At 56.0% G+C, this 13,987-nt stretch overlaps 1 protein-coding gene across 1 annotated transcript in view; it reads left to right on the top strand.

The window, feature by feature from the left end:
- The first annotated feature begins 3,613 nt into the window (after positions 1-3,613).
- Positions 3,614-13,987, top strand: part of NECAB3 (N-terminal EF-hand calcium binding protein 3) — a 31,879-nt gene continuing 21,505 nt past the window's right edge. The window contains exons 1-3 of the mRNA XM_014310657.2: positions 3,614-4,276; positions 9,193-9,217; positions 10,309-10,417. Of these exons, the coding sequence (XP_014166132.1) occupies positions 4,184-4,276; positions 9,193-9,217; positions 10,309-10,417 (227 nt within the window). The 5' untranslated portion in view covers positions 3,614-4,183. The remainder of the gene's footprint in view (positions 4,277-9,192; positions 9,218-10,308; positions 10,418-13,987) is intronic.

Genomic DNA, 13,987 nt, shown 5'->3' with positions numbered 1-13,987 from the left:
CCTGCCCCCAGGCCCTTTGCAATAAACCCCAAGTTCCAGCCCTGGCTGCAGAGATCTCTCGTGTCCATCCATCCCCACCGTCCTACCCCCATCACTCCTACACCCCAGCACAGGAAATATTTTTTATGGGATCCAGGGGGCACAGGGAGAGGGGAGAGGACTTGCACTGCCATCCCCAGCTCCACAGGGCTGCTCCCACAGCCAGCCCACCCCAGCAGCAGCACAGCTCTGCCTCTTTTCCCCGAGAGAAGGCAAAGTGTCACGAGGGTCTGCCCCAACAAATCTTTTTGCCAGGATCTTTTCTCCTGAGAAGCTGAGAAGCTTCAGCTTCTCCATGTTCTGCTGCTTTGGAATGTGATCTGGAGAATTGTTTATCCAGCATGGGAAATTGTTTTTATTTGATGACCAATGACATCCACCTGTGTTGAGGCTGTGAGCAGTCACAAGATTTTATTATCATTCTTTTCTATTCCTTGCTAATCTTCTGATGAAATCCTTTCTTCTATTCTTTTAGTATAGTTTTAGTATATAATTTTCTTTTAATATAATATATATCATAGAATAATAAATCAGCCTTCTGAAACATGGAGTCAAGTGTCTCATCGCTTCCCTCATCCTGGGACCCCTGTGAGCACCAGCACAGGGACAGGGCTGTGTCCCACTGCAGCAGCACTGCCCAGCCCTGGGGGCTGCACTGCCAGCTCCACATGAGCCACGTAAAAATAACCACTGTGCCTCCCAGGATGATTCATGATGCAGCTGAAGGGCTTCCCTCTGCTATTTCGGGTGCCTGGAGAGGGAGCTGATGGTAGAAGAGCACATGGCAGCGCTGGGAAGCAGCCTCAGGCACTGTCTGGTTTGATTTTTCTGCTCCAAAGCTGCTTTTCTCTGCCAGGTGAAGGCAGCAGGTCAGGGGATGGGCACCTTGCACTCATCCTTGGGCTCTCAGCTCATTGCCAGGAGTGTCACCCCACAGGGACCATGGTGACCCCCCTGGCACTGGAAAATGCTGGGCAGGATGTGGCCACGGTGCTGAGCCCAGGCAGCCCCGCGGTGTCCTGGCCCTGGGCTGTAGGGTTGGGATCTGGGGGGTCAGGAGAGCTCCACAGCGGGGTGAGCTCCAGGACAGGCTGGCAGGGGCATTAATGCCCCCCGTAAGGGTTTGTATCTTTAACCAGATCCCCCTCAGAGGGTCCTAGAGCGGTTTGGGGTCTCTGTAGGCAGGGGTGCCCTGCCCCAGCTCTGCATCCCACGCCACCCTTCCCGATTTGCAAAAATCCCTCCTGTTTCCTCCAAAGGAGGGAGCTCAGGGAGCTGAGGAGCAGCGTTGTTTATTCCTGGGATGCTGCTGAGTGGCTGCTCCCTTTAATTGCTCCCTGCTGAGGTGCTGGGGAGCAGAGCAGAGCCCTGGTGTCCCCCACAGCCAGGGCCATGTCCCCCTTCCCTGCCGTGGCTTTCTGGGAGTTGGGAGCACCTGTCTGTCACAGACATCTTTTATGGAAAATCCTTTCCTTAGGATTTTTCCTCCTGAGAAGCTGAGAGGCCTCAGGAACAAAATGTAAACATTGGTTATCTGCTGCTGTGGAATGCAGCAGGTGGATCTTTGATTGGCCCATGTTGGATGTTGCTAATTAATGGCCAATCACAGCCCAGCTGGCTCAGCCAGAGAGGCTGAGACCAAGCCTTTGTTATCATTCTTTCTTTTTCTATTCTTAGCTAGCCTTCTGATGAAATCCTTTCTTCTATTCTTTTAGTATAGTTTTAATATAATATATATGATAAAATAATAAATCAGCCTTCTGAAACATGGAGTCAGATCCTCGTCTCTTCCCTCATCCTGGGACCCCTGTGAGCACGGTCACACCTGTCACCTCCTGCCATCAGTCTGAACTTCACCCTCCAGGTGAAGTTCACTCACTCTCAGGCTGCTCCTTCCCACATGGAACCTGATGCTGACTCCCAGGGATCCCACTGGGCACCAAGTGTGGGTTTTTGGGGCAGATGGGAGTGTGGGAACCCTTCCAAGGGGGGGGGATTTTGATCCAGGGCAGAGCCTCGCCATCACCCAAGCTCCTTCCATACTCCATGCAGGGCGAGTCTCCTGTCCCTGCTGCACCCCTTGCCTGTGTTTTGTTCCTGCTCCCATTTCAGATGGATTTGGTGATGGTCACACTCAGCTCCAGCCCTTGGAGCTCTCTGGGGACAGGGACAGCCCCGTGCCAAGGGCAGTGAGTGCACGTGCACCCTGGAGCCCTTGGATGCCCCTGCCAGGGCCCAGCTGGGCTTTTTCCACCTCTTTTGCTTTGCACACACCTGGAACAGCTGGGAGATGCTAAAAATAGCTGTGATGCCGTGGGCTCAGCTTGGAGCACCTTGTCCCAGGGGGAGCAGGGGGTGAGGGAGCTCCACGTGCTGCAGTGGGTCACCTTGGGGTGGGCAAGGGGCTTGCATCTGAGACCTGGCTCAAGCAGAGCTGAGCTCAGCAATCAGGGCGTCCTGCAGAGCTCCCTGTGAAAGCAGAGGTGGTGCTGAGGGAGGCAAAGCCTGCCTGGGATTCTGCAAAATCCAAGCAAAACAGGTTCATGGCCCTTTTCAGGAAGTGAAATCCTGGAATGGAGGCACAAGCCCCCAGATGCCTGTGCCAGGCAAGGGATGGGCACAGCTCCTCCTCCTCCTCCTCTTCTTCCTCCTCCTCGTGTCCCCCAGCCGGCTGGGGCAGGGGTTCCCATCTCTGGAGGTACTGGGATCCTGGCATGCTGCTCTGGAGGGAAGCAGCTCGGAGCTTGCCTGGCACTGAGGGCATGGAGGGGCTGGCACCACCAGGAACTCATGTGGAACAAGCCTGGGTGTCAGGGGACCACTCCAGGGCCACCAAAACCACAGTGGGACCACCTGTGGTCAAACTGGGGCCAACCCAGGGCCAGCTGAGGAAAGCAGGGCTTTCCCAGTGCCATCAGTGCCCATGTTGGGACCAGCTGTGGTCAAACTGGGACCAACTGGGACAATCAGGACTGTCCCAAAGCCAACAGTGACCGCACTGGGACCACCTGTGGACAAACTGGGACCAACTGGAGCCACAGTGGGACAACCCAAGCTATGCTAGGACCAGCCATGACCACACTAGGACCAGCCATGGTCAAACTGGGGCAGCCCCAGGGCCATCTGGGCCAACCAGAGCTACCCTGGGGGCAAGAGCAACCACACTGGGACCATCCATGGCTCAACTGGGACCACCTGGGGCCTTGCTTAGGGCACCCAGGGCTACGGTGGGGTCAACAACGACCACACTGGGACCATCCGTCACCCGACTAGAGCCACCCCAGGGCCAGCCGAGGCACCCAGCGTTACTGCGGGGCCAACAGTGACCACACCGAGACCACCTGTGGCCACCCTGGGATCAGCTGGGGCACCCAGGGCTGCTGTGGGGCCAGCACTGATAGCTCTGGTCACACTGGGACACTCAGGGACGGTCACACAGCCCAGCACGGGGATCCCACGGGGCTGTTCTGGGTCCGACCGGGATCGCCTCAGCGGCGAGCGGGCACCGGGACCCAGCGTGGGCCCGCCCCTCTCCCCTCCGCCAAGCCCATTGGTGGTTTTTGGTGTCGGGCGCGAGCGGCGCCCGGACCGAGCCGGGCTGAACCGAGCCGAGGCAACCAAACCGAGCCACCCTGCCGAACCGAACTGAGCCCAGCCGAACCATCCCTGCCGAACCCATCCCTACAGCACCGAACAGAGCCAAACCCGTCCCTCCGGCACGCAGCTGATCGCTAAGGCACGGAACCAGATCCATCCCTACCGCACCGAGGCCATTTCCGCACCCAGCCCATCTCTACGGTACCGCGCCTAGCCGTGCCCTACGGCACCGCACCGAGCCCATCTGTACAGCAGCGCCCCTGCCCTGCGGCACCGCACCGCATCCCGGGGCACCGCACCGAACCCGTGCCCTGCGGTACCGCACCGCATCCCGGGCACCACACCGCATCCCGGGCACCGCACCGAACCCGTGCCCTGCGGTACCGCACCGCATCCCGGGCACCACACCGCATCCCGGGCACCGCACCGAACCCGTGCCCTGCGGTACCGCACCGCATCCCGGGCACCACACCGCGCCCTAAGGCACCGCGCCCTCCGGCACTGCTCCCCTTGCCCCGGTGCCCGCAGCACCGCGCCCGGCGGGACCATGATGTCGTGTGCCGAGCTGCTGGCCGTGTGCCTGCTCTCCGCAGATCGCGGCCCCAAGCCCCGCCGCCAGCCGCTGCCCATCTTCCACGACGTGAGTACCGCGGGCGGGACCCCGCACCCTGTGCCCCGCTCGGGAGCCGCGCACGGCTGGCGTGGGGTGAGGCTCCTTCCCGGAGCAACCGGCCCGGGGGATGTGCCCCTGCCAGCCTGGTCGTGATGGCTTCAGTAATGATGTCGTGTCCTTCTGCTGAATGCTGGGCCTCTGGTGGCTGGGAACAGCCCACGCCTCATCCAGAGCTGGCTGTCATGACTCCCGGAGCGGGAGCTGTGTGGCAGGAGCGCCGTGGAAGGTTCCCTGGAGCTGTTCACAGCCATGGGATCCAGCAGAGCGGTGCCTGCGGCAATTGTGGAGGAGGATGCTCCGTGCGGGTTGGAGGCTGCCTCGGCATCCTGGCGGCTGTGGGTGGCACGGGGGAGTTGGAAATGCAGGTGGTGGCTCTTTGTGTTCGGGGATGCTGGCACGGTTCCTCCTGTCACACCGCGTCCCCTCCTGGGCCAGGGGCCGGGGCTCTGGGAGGGAGGTGGCTGCGTGCTGGCCATGTGCCAGGGCCAGGGGCACAGCCCGGGCACCCCTGGAGCACCTCCGGCCCTCCTGCCCAAATCGCCCTGCTGACAGAGCCCTGGCACTGCCATGTGTCCGGCACCGCTGCACTCCGAGCCACCCTGGGGACCAGGGACATGTGGGGACAGAGGTGCTGCCCCTGCCCTGCCGCAGGGAGGAGGAGGAGGAGAAAGCCAGCCAGGCTTAAGGATGAGGTGCCCGGACACTGGCACAACCCAGGTCGGTGCCAGCTGTCGTGTCCCAGCTGCCATCTCCGTCCTGACCCGCTCCAGGTTCACCCCGTGCCCCAGCCTATCCCAGAGGAGGGGAACAGCAGATCCCGGGCTGGACTAGCCACGTCTGGTGCAGTCCAAACCCCCTGGGATGCCCAGGGAGGCGCTGGGAAGCCGTGGTGCCGCTCAGCTGCCAGCTGGGGTCAGGGTCTCTCTCCTGCCTGGGGGGCTCGGGCTGCCAGGCTCTCCAGCCAGCATCATTAACCGCGCTAATTGCTCGGCTGAGGGGAGGTGGGCAGGAGGGGGCGGCTGGTGGCAGCTGTGTTCCAGCTCAGCTCCTCAGGGCACTCGCTGAGTCGCACATCCATCCCTCAGGGTGTCATTAAAGCAATTAAAATGGGAAATGTTAACAACTCTAGCAGCTGCTTTCCGGGTTCTGACGGCTTCTCTTCCTCTACCCTGTGACTCCTTTGCTCCCAGCTTTGCTCCGGAGCTTGGCAGGGTGAGTTTCATCTCTGCACCTTTGGCTCTGGGCACTTGGCTGGTGCCCAGCTGCCCCCAGGTGTGACCGTGTTCACAGGGGTCCCAGGATGAGGGAAGAGATGAGGATCTGACTCCATGTTTCAGAAGGCTGATTTATTATTTTATGATATATATTACATTAAAACTATACTAAAAGAATAGAAGAAAGGATTTCCTCAGAAGCCTAGCTAAGAATAGAAAAAGAAAGAATGATAACAAAGGTTTGTGTCTCAGACTCTCTGTCTGAGCCAGCTGGGCTGTGATTGGCCATTAATTAGAAACATCTAACATGGGCCAATCACAGAGGCACCTGTTGCATTCCACAGCAGCAGATAATCAATGTTTATATTTTGTTCCTGAGGTCTCTCAGCTTCTCAGGAGGAAAAATCCTAAGGAAAGGATATTTCATAAAAGATGTCTGTGACACCCAGGCTGGTCGGGGTGAGCATCCCCCGGCAGCAGGGCAGGATCCCTGCCTGCCTCCCCGCAGCGCCGCACCCAGCGGCTGCTGCTCCTCTGGGACCTGCCAGCACATCTCCTGCCTTTGGGAGAAGTGAGGAGGAGGAGGAGGAGGGCTTTGCCCGAGACGCTTCGCTGCAGGCGCGGTAGGAGCTGCAGTGCTGCCATGGCCCTGTGCAGCATCTCCAGCCTCGGGGAGATTCATCCCTCAGGCCCAGGGTTTGCTCTGTCCCCCCTGGGACATGGGAGCTGCAGGAAGGACGGGTTCTGCTGCCTGACCACAGCCTGTCCAGCCTGCCGCGGGTCGATGTGGCATTGTCCCCAGGGCAGCTGTCCCCTCCCCAGCACCGCGGCTGCCTCCAGACCTGCAGGCAGGGAGGAATCCTATAATCTCCTTCCTTCCCGGGGTATGTGTGGGGCTCATCCCATAAATAAATGCTGTTTCACTGCCTCTTCCCTTGGTCCCATGAGGAAAGGCACAAGCCCAAGGGCTGAGGGAAACATCCCAGGCTCCAGGCAGTGCCCCTGTGCTCTGGGGCTGCACCCTGAGGCAAGAGAGGGATTCCTTGTAGGGCCCTAATGCCACTCCCAGCCTGGCTCTGCATCACCTTCCCCTGGCTTTGTCCAGGCTGCTGTCCTCACTGGGGACAGCGCTCAGCTGCCGCCCCTGTGCCCAGGGAGGGGACAGCACCGGCCCTGTGGAGTGTGGAAAGGGCTCTGTGCCGGCTGGGCTGGGCTGGAGCTGGGCTCAGGCAGGGCTGGGCTGGCTGCAGGCAGCCAGAGCCCTGCCATGCCAGGGGCTGTGGGAATAAATACCAATATTGCAGGACGGGATGTGCCTGAGCTTGTCTGGCCCTTGGTGCTGAACCAAACAGCAGCACTGTGGTGTTTCACCCCACAGACACTTTTGGCTGGCTGGTGTGTGGTGTTTCACCCCACAGACACTTTTGGCTGGTTGGATGCTGCAATTGGCAGGTGGGGACAGGTCCAGGCCTGCAGGAGCTCTGGTGGTGGTGGGATGGAGCTTCCTCCTGTGTTGTGCTCACATGTGCAATGTGTTTGGAGATTGTTTACCCACAGGTGATTGTTCCATTGCATTCTGCTGTTAGTTGTTTGACTGTTTGGCCAATCAGGGCCAAGCTGTGTCAGGACTCTGGAGAGAGTCACCAGTTTTCATTATTATCTTTTTAGCATTCAGTAAGTATCCTTTCTGTATTCTTTAGTATAGTATAGTATTCTTTAATATAATATAGTATTATAAAGTAATAAATGAGCCTTCTGAGAACATGGAGTCAGATTCATCATTCCTGCCTTTTTTGGGGCAGGAATACAATAAATACAAATTTAAAATAGTAATACAATAAATACTGTAAATACAATACCACAGGTGCTGCCCCTGCAGCTGTGAGACCCCACAAAGAACCCGTTAGCCTGGAGAAAGCTTTGCTCTAAAATCCAGAGAAATCATCACTGTTTGGGAGCTGCAGGTTCCCATCTCAGCTCAGTGTGTGCTGTGTGGTGCTCAGGGCGTGCCCACCCCCTTTCCTGGCCAGCTGGGATCCCAGGGATGGTTGGTTCCCTGACGGTGCCCAGCTCCAGGCAGCCCCAGCTCCTCAGCTTGGGGCAGGAGGAGCTCGCTGTGCTCACAGGAGCATCCTCCAAGGAGCTGCTCCTGCTTCCCAGGGAAGGAACCAGGGAGCTCCAGCCCTAGAAAAGCCTCTGGCCAGCTGCAACCCAGAGGCTCAGGGGGTTTTCCTGGGCAGCTCCTACTTTGCCTCAGGACGTGCATGGAGCTGGCAGTGGGTGGTGCAGGAGGGGCTGCAGTGCCTCTGTCTGTGCAGCCACTGGGGCTGCTCTGGGCATGGGGGCAAGAACAGAAAAGTTCAGTCTCCTTTCCTGGCCCTTTTTCCTTCCTAATCTTTCTTCAGACCTGCAGATTTCTTCATCAGCCAGTATAGTAAATCAAGGCAACCCTGACGAAGGGGAGGAATGATGAGGAGGACTCTATTCAGAAGGCTATCAGAAAGCTAATTAATTATTACTTTATTATATATAGGCTAATTAATTATTTTATTATACTATATTATTCTATACTATATTACACTGAATCTGCACAAGCACCCAGCTGCACTCAACTGTCCAGCATCTCGTGACTGTCAGTGCCAAGCAAAAACTGGTTCATGCCCCTCACACACACCTGGATTCAATGGTCAATGAATCAAAACACACCAGAATCCAATTATCAATTCCCTTCAGGTAAACAGTCTTCCACAATGCATTCCACTTGTGAACAACAGGAGGAGCAGTAAATGAGATAAGAATTGTTCTTTCTTTCTCTGAGGTTTCTCTCTGTGATTCCCAGAAATATCCTTGGGAAGTTGTACCTTGCTTTTCTCTGTGAACAGAAATGTGGCCACAAGCCAGGATGATATAAAGGACAGTTTCCACATAGACAGTTTTCTGTTGCTGCCTCCATTAGGATGTGCTGGACAAAACCTTGTACATTTTGGTCTGGGAAAATGTTGCCAGGTTCAGAAGCGATGCTGCTCCTCACTGGAGTCAGCCCCAATAACTCCTGGTGAAGCAGATCCCAGCAGGGCTGAGCAGCCCCAGCTCTCTCCTGGGGCATGGGAGAAGCCTCATGGTTGGGAATCTGTGCTGAGACCCTGAGCTGGAGCAGCTCTCCAGCTGTGCCCTGTGGCAGAAGCAGTTACAGATTAATTAACTCATTAATGATTAATTACAGTGAGTGTGCATGCCGAGGAGCTGTGGGGAGGGCTGTGCTGAGGGCTGGGTACAAAGCTCAGGGCAGGAGCTGCTCCTTGATGCAGGTGCTGGAGTGTTGGTGATGCACAAAGTGCTTCCTTACAGACTGGGTTTATTCTTAATGCTCTTTCCTTTAAATGCACTGAAAAATTAAACAGTTGCCATCACAAGGATGCAGCAAAGTCCTTTCTGCTTTGCCTGTGTGTTTTCTAAAGGTGCTTGCTGTGAGTGCCAGGCTCACTCAGCCAAGAGCTCGGTGCATTAGAGGCAAGAAATGGGTTTAATCATTGGCAAAGGGGAATTTCCTGTGCAATCCCAACAGCTGGGGCTTCTCCCTGAGCTCCTGGAGGTGTTTTTCCGTGGTGCTGGGTGCTGCCTGGCTCACTGCTCAGCTGCCCTTCTCTCCTGTTGTGTTTTGTCTTGCAGATTTTCCGGCGAGCCGACAAGAACGGTGAGTGCTTTGTTCCTGCTGCTGCCTCCCCCTCCCTGCCTGGCTCCTGCCCACTGGGAGCTTTGGCTGCAAGAGGGAGGGTGGAAAATGCTTTTCTGCTTCACCTGGATCCCTGCCCAGGGGCTGGGAATGGGCTCAGGACACAGGACACAGCCCCTTCCAAGCCCTTCTCCTGCCCAGGGGCTGTCAGGATTCTGCTCAGTCCCTCACAGGATTGGTCCTGTCTCTGTGCTCAGTCCAGGGTTTTACAGAGCACACCCTCAGACAGAGTTGTTTTGCAGGAATTTTCAATGTAGGAAACATGGGGTTTGGGGAGTGCAGGATTTGGTGTTGGATGAGCCTGTGCTGGTGCCCTGCTGTCCCCAGGGTGGCTTGGACAGCCCTTCTCCCCTGGCCTTGTCCCTGGCACTGCCAGGAACTTAATATTTCAGAGAGCTGGCCAAAATTTGCTGCCAGATTGAAGAGTATTACAGAGCTGGGCAGCAGCTCCAAGCTCTGCAAGCAGATCTGCTGTGCTGCTTTTGTGTCCTGAAGCTTTAGTGATGATGGGGAAGTTTCACCCTCCTGGCTGGGGGATTCTGTTTCTGGGTGCCCCTGGAGCCCCTGGCATTTGGGATTTAGGCTCTGCTACCCAGTTTTTAATCCAGCACCCATAAGCCAAGAGGTCCAAAATCACAAATGGTTTCCCTGAACCTTCCCACACTCTCTTGGGCTCTTTTCCTGCATGGTAGCTCAGGAGATGCTTTTATTGCAGATCACAGTGCAGCCCAGGAGCTGCAGTCCTCCACAGAACGGAAGGAAAAAGCTCTTGAGTCCATGCAGAGCACTTTCTTTCCATGGAAATCTGATGCTGTTCTTGGACAGTGTGTGTGCCTTTCTGAGAACACCACAGTGGGGCCTTTAGGGAAGGGCTGAAATTCCCACCTGCACTTCCAGCAGCACCCCGTGTTTTTGCTGGGCTGGTGGGCCAGGCTCTCAGGGAGATTTGTGCTGTAATTATCATGCAGAACACGCCCAGCCCCGTCCCACGCAGGGCTGGGATGCTGCTTTCCTCAGATCCATAATTATTCTTCCCTTTCCTTTGAATGCAGATGATGGGAAGCTGTCATTTGAGGAGTTCAAGAACTATTTCTCTGATGGCATCCTGAGCTCGGAGGAGCTGTGGGAGTTGTTCAGTGGCATTGACAGGCGTCACTCAGAGTGAGTACCGTGGTGGTGGCACTGAGGAGATGCAGGAGAAGCTAAAACTGCCTGACTGGAGGTGGAGGAGCTTGGGAGGCGGGTGTGATAAATAATCAGGGTGAGACAAACCCACCTCTTGCCACAGGCAGGTGTTCAGAGCCACTGAGAGAGCAGCCCGACATTTTGAGAGCAGCCATGGATTTCCTGCAGCTCCAGAGAGTGAGCAGGCACTGAAAATGCCATTCCTGTGGTTTGGAAAATGTGCTCCAGGAATAGGCAGCCCGTGGAGCAGGCTGTGTGCCTGCAGGAGCCTGTGCTGCTGTGGGGACACACAAAGTCACAGACTCTGCCCCTGCTGACTCAGGAGCTGCTTGGCACTTATGTAAGAGCTGCTTTCCACCACAAGTGGGCCTGGTGCACGGAACAGGGAATTTAGGGCAGCTACTTGTAAAAAAAAAAAGCCCCACAGACTGGGAGAAGGAATTGTGTTTAGCTCTGGTCTCCTAACAGGGAATTTAGGGTAGCTACTTCTGAAAAAAAGAAAGCCCCACAGAGCAGAAGGAATTGTGTTTAGTTCTGGTCTCCTCATGAGTGGTGCTATCCAGAGGGTTCTGCTGGGCTCAGCTGGGATTCTCATCCCAGCTTTTTGGATATTTTGGCCTCACTGGGGTCTCTATGCCCAGCTGGGTGCTGTGGGTGGGTCTGTCCTGGCACTGGGAGGAGCTGGGTGCTGCTGACTTGCATGCCTGGGGTCTGCCCACACACTGGGGTGCTGCTGGGGGACAAGGGGCTGCAGCTTCCCCCCAGTCTGGGGGCAGCATTGGCTTCCCCTGCACCTCTGACACCCTTGACCAGGGCACAGGTCCCTGCCAGGGTGAGGAAATTTGGGGCAGCCTGAGCTGCACACGCAGGCCCCAGGGCAGTGGCACAGAGGGCCCTTGTCACTCTGAGATGCCAACAGCCACCAAATGCCACCAGCAGCAGACACCCAGTGTCACCACCCACTCAGGACTGGGGCAGTGGGGATGGTGAACTCCCAGTGCTGCTGGGGCTGGGTTTGGCTCCCACTGCAGGGGTGGGCAACTATCTGCTGCTTTCCTTGGAGCTGCTGGTTGGGCTTGTGGGTGTGGGCAGCAGGAGAACGTCTCTGGAAACCTCTCTGTCTCTGAGCGGTGATCCCAGGAAGCTGCAGTGAGTGTTCCCTTTCCTCTGGAAATGCTCCTTTCCTCTTGCCCCATTTTGGGGTGATCTCAGAGCCACAACAGCCCTGGAAAACACAGGGTGCAGCAAAAGCTGCGCCAAGGGAAATACAGGTTGGATATTGGGAAAAAGGTTTAACAGAAAGGGTGATAAAGTTCTGGAATGGCTGCCCAGGGAGGTGGTGGAGTCCCCATCCCTGGGTGTGTTTAACAAAGCCTGGATGTGGCACTGGGGGCCAGGGTTCAGTTGAGGGGTTGGGGCTGGGTTGGATTCCATGTTCTTGGAGGTCTCTTCCAACCTGGTCATTCTGGGAATTCTGTGAAGCTGGGAGCTTTAGCCCAGCTCAAAGCTGAGCAGGGAAGGTCTCCTGCCTTCAGGTGGGGTTTGTTCCATCTGTCTGGAGCAGCTGAGGAGGCCTGGCTGGGCTGTGCTGCCCGGGGAGCTGTGGCTGCAGTGAGGGCAGCTGTGACAGCACTGAGCTGGTGACATCTGTAGCAGGGTGTGAGCCTTGGGTCCTTGTTCTGTTCCTGCCACCAAGAGCAGAAGCAACCCTCAGAGCTGTTTGCAAATTCCTGCAAATGTAGGAAGCATGGGGTTTGGGGAGTGCAGGATTTGGTGTTGGATGAGCCTGTGCTGGTGCCCTGCTGTCCCCATGGTGGCTTGGACAGCCCTTCTCCCCTGGCCTTGTCCCTGGCACTGTCAGGAACTTAATATTTCAGAGAGCTGGCCAAAATTTGCTGCCACACTGAAGAGTATTACAGAGCTGGGCAGCAGCTCCAAGCTCTGCAAGCAGATCTGCTGTGCTGCTTTTGTGTCCTGAAGCTTTAGTGATGATGGGAAAGTTTCATCCTCAATCCAGCAGGTGGGTTTGGTGCCGTGTTTGCCATGTCCAGGCTGGAATTTGTGTTTCCTCATCCCTGCCAGGCTGACCTGAGGAGGGGCAGTAGCAGAGACCTCCATGCCCAGACCCCTCCTGACCCTCAGCCACCCCTGGGACCTGCAGCTGCTGGGAACATGAATATTTCAGAGCTCTCCCACATTTCTTGTTGCCCTTCCAGACAGCCCCATGCCCTCCTCTGTTCACCTCCCACCCCTCTGGCTCTCAGGTGAGACACTGGGACCTGTGCATCACACACCTCTGCTGGGGTCACTTCACATTCTACATCTCCACACCAGGCTGGTTTTGTTCTGAATTTCAGAAAATGGTTCCATTTTAGCATAAAGTATCCCCTCACTTTAATTCTGTGACATTTCAAAGTTTATGTTGAAGCCAAATTCAGCTCTGTTTGGCAGCTGGTACAGCAGCAGGTCCATGGCTTTGTGTGGCTGGTCCAGAGCTCCTCACCAGCTCTGGCAGTGGCACAGTGAGGTTCATCTTCCTGGAGAAGAGCATTTTCATCCTCTGACATGTCTGGGTGAGGAGAGACTGATGTTTTTGGAAGTATGTGAGCTCCGCAGCTGCATCCAGAATTGCCTGCCCTGTGAAACCTGCCCAGGGAGTTGCTGTTTGGATTTTACCTGTCCTTCTGTCCTGTACTGTTGGGAAAATTTAGAAAAATAAGGTCTGGAAAATGCATGTTCCCATGAGGGTGTTCAGGAGTTGGGTGCAGATTGCTCAGAGCCTTTGACCTGGAGCCACAAGGGATGGAAGTGCTGACCTGGTGCCTCTTGGTGGAAATAACCTCAAGCCTGTGGTTGTGTAGACAAAGGGATTTGAGTGCATTCCCTCTCCTCTCTTTACTCAGAGACTGCAGAATCTGCCAGCCCCAGATGATGGAGAGAGACTGAAACACTCTGTGTCACACAAAAAAGGTTTGGAAAGCAGATCTGTGATGGCAGTGGAGGTTCCCAACATGATAAATGATAAAAATTAAAAAAAAGTCTGCTTTTCTGCAGCTGATTGCTGTTTTCTTGCATAAATTCCAGGCACATTCTGACAAAATCCCAACAGCATAATGATGACAAGCTCCTCCATCATCAGTTCAGGCTTAATTACAGTTAATCAGTGGTTTGAGCACAGTCAAAATACAGCTCTGGGAGATGTGGAGAGTCTCAGGATGAGTGCTTTGGAGGCAGAGATGGCTCTTCTCCTGGAGTGGGAATGGCAGGGAGGAAAGCCTGCTGCCCCTGGCAGCCCTGCAAAGTGGGTCAGCATTTGGTGGGCACATGCTGGGGGTGAGCTCCACCGCGGTTTTGGTGTGAATCACTTCTGGCAGCATCAGAATGGCCCCAGCAGCCCCGGGGTTTGCCTGCTGTGCTCTGTCCTGCCCCTGCCTGTGCCTGGGGGCTGCTGCAGCCTCTGGGACAGGGCAGAGGTTCCCCTGCAGGGCTGCTGGTGGAACAGGCTGCAGATCCTCCCCTGGACAGCTCCCACAGGGAGCATTCCTG

Source organism: Geospiza fortis, unplaced genomic scaffold (genome assembly GCF_000277835.1).
Source record: "Geospiza fortis unplaced genomic scaffold, GeoFor_1.0 scaffold57, whole genome shotgun sequence".
NCBI lineage: Eukaryota > Metazoa > Chordata > Aves > Passeriformes > Thraupidae > Geospiza > Geospiza fortis.
This window is presented reverse-complemented; position numbering and strand designations above follow the sequence as displayed.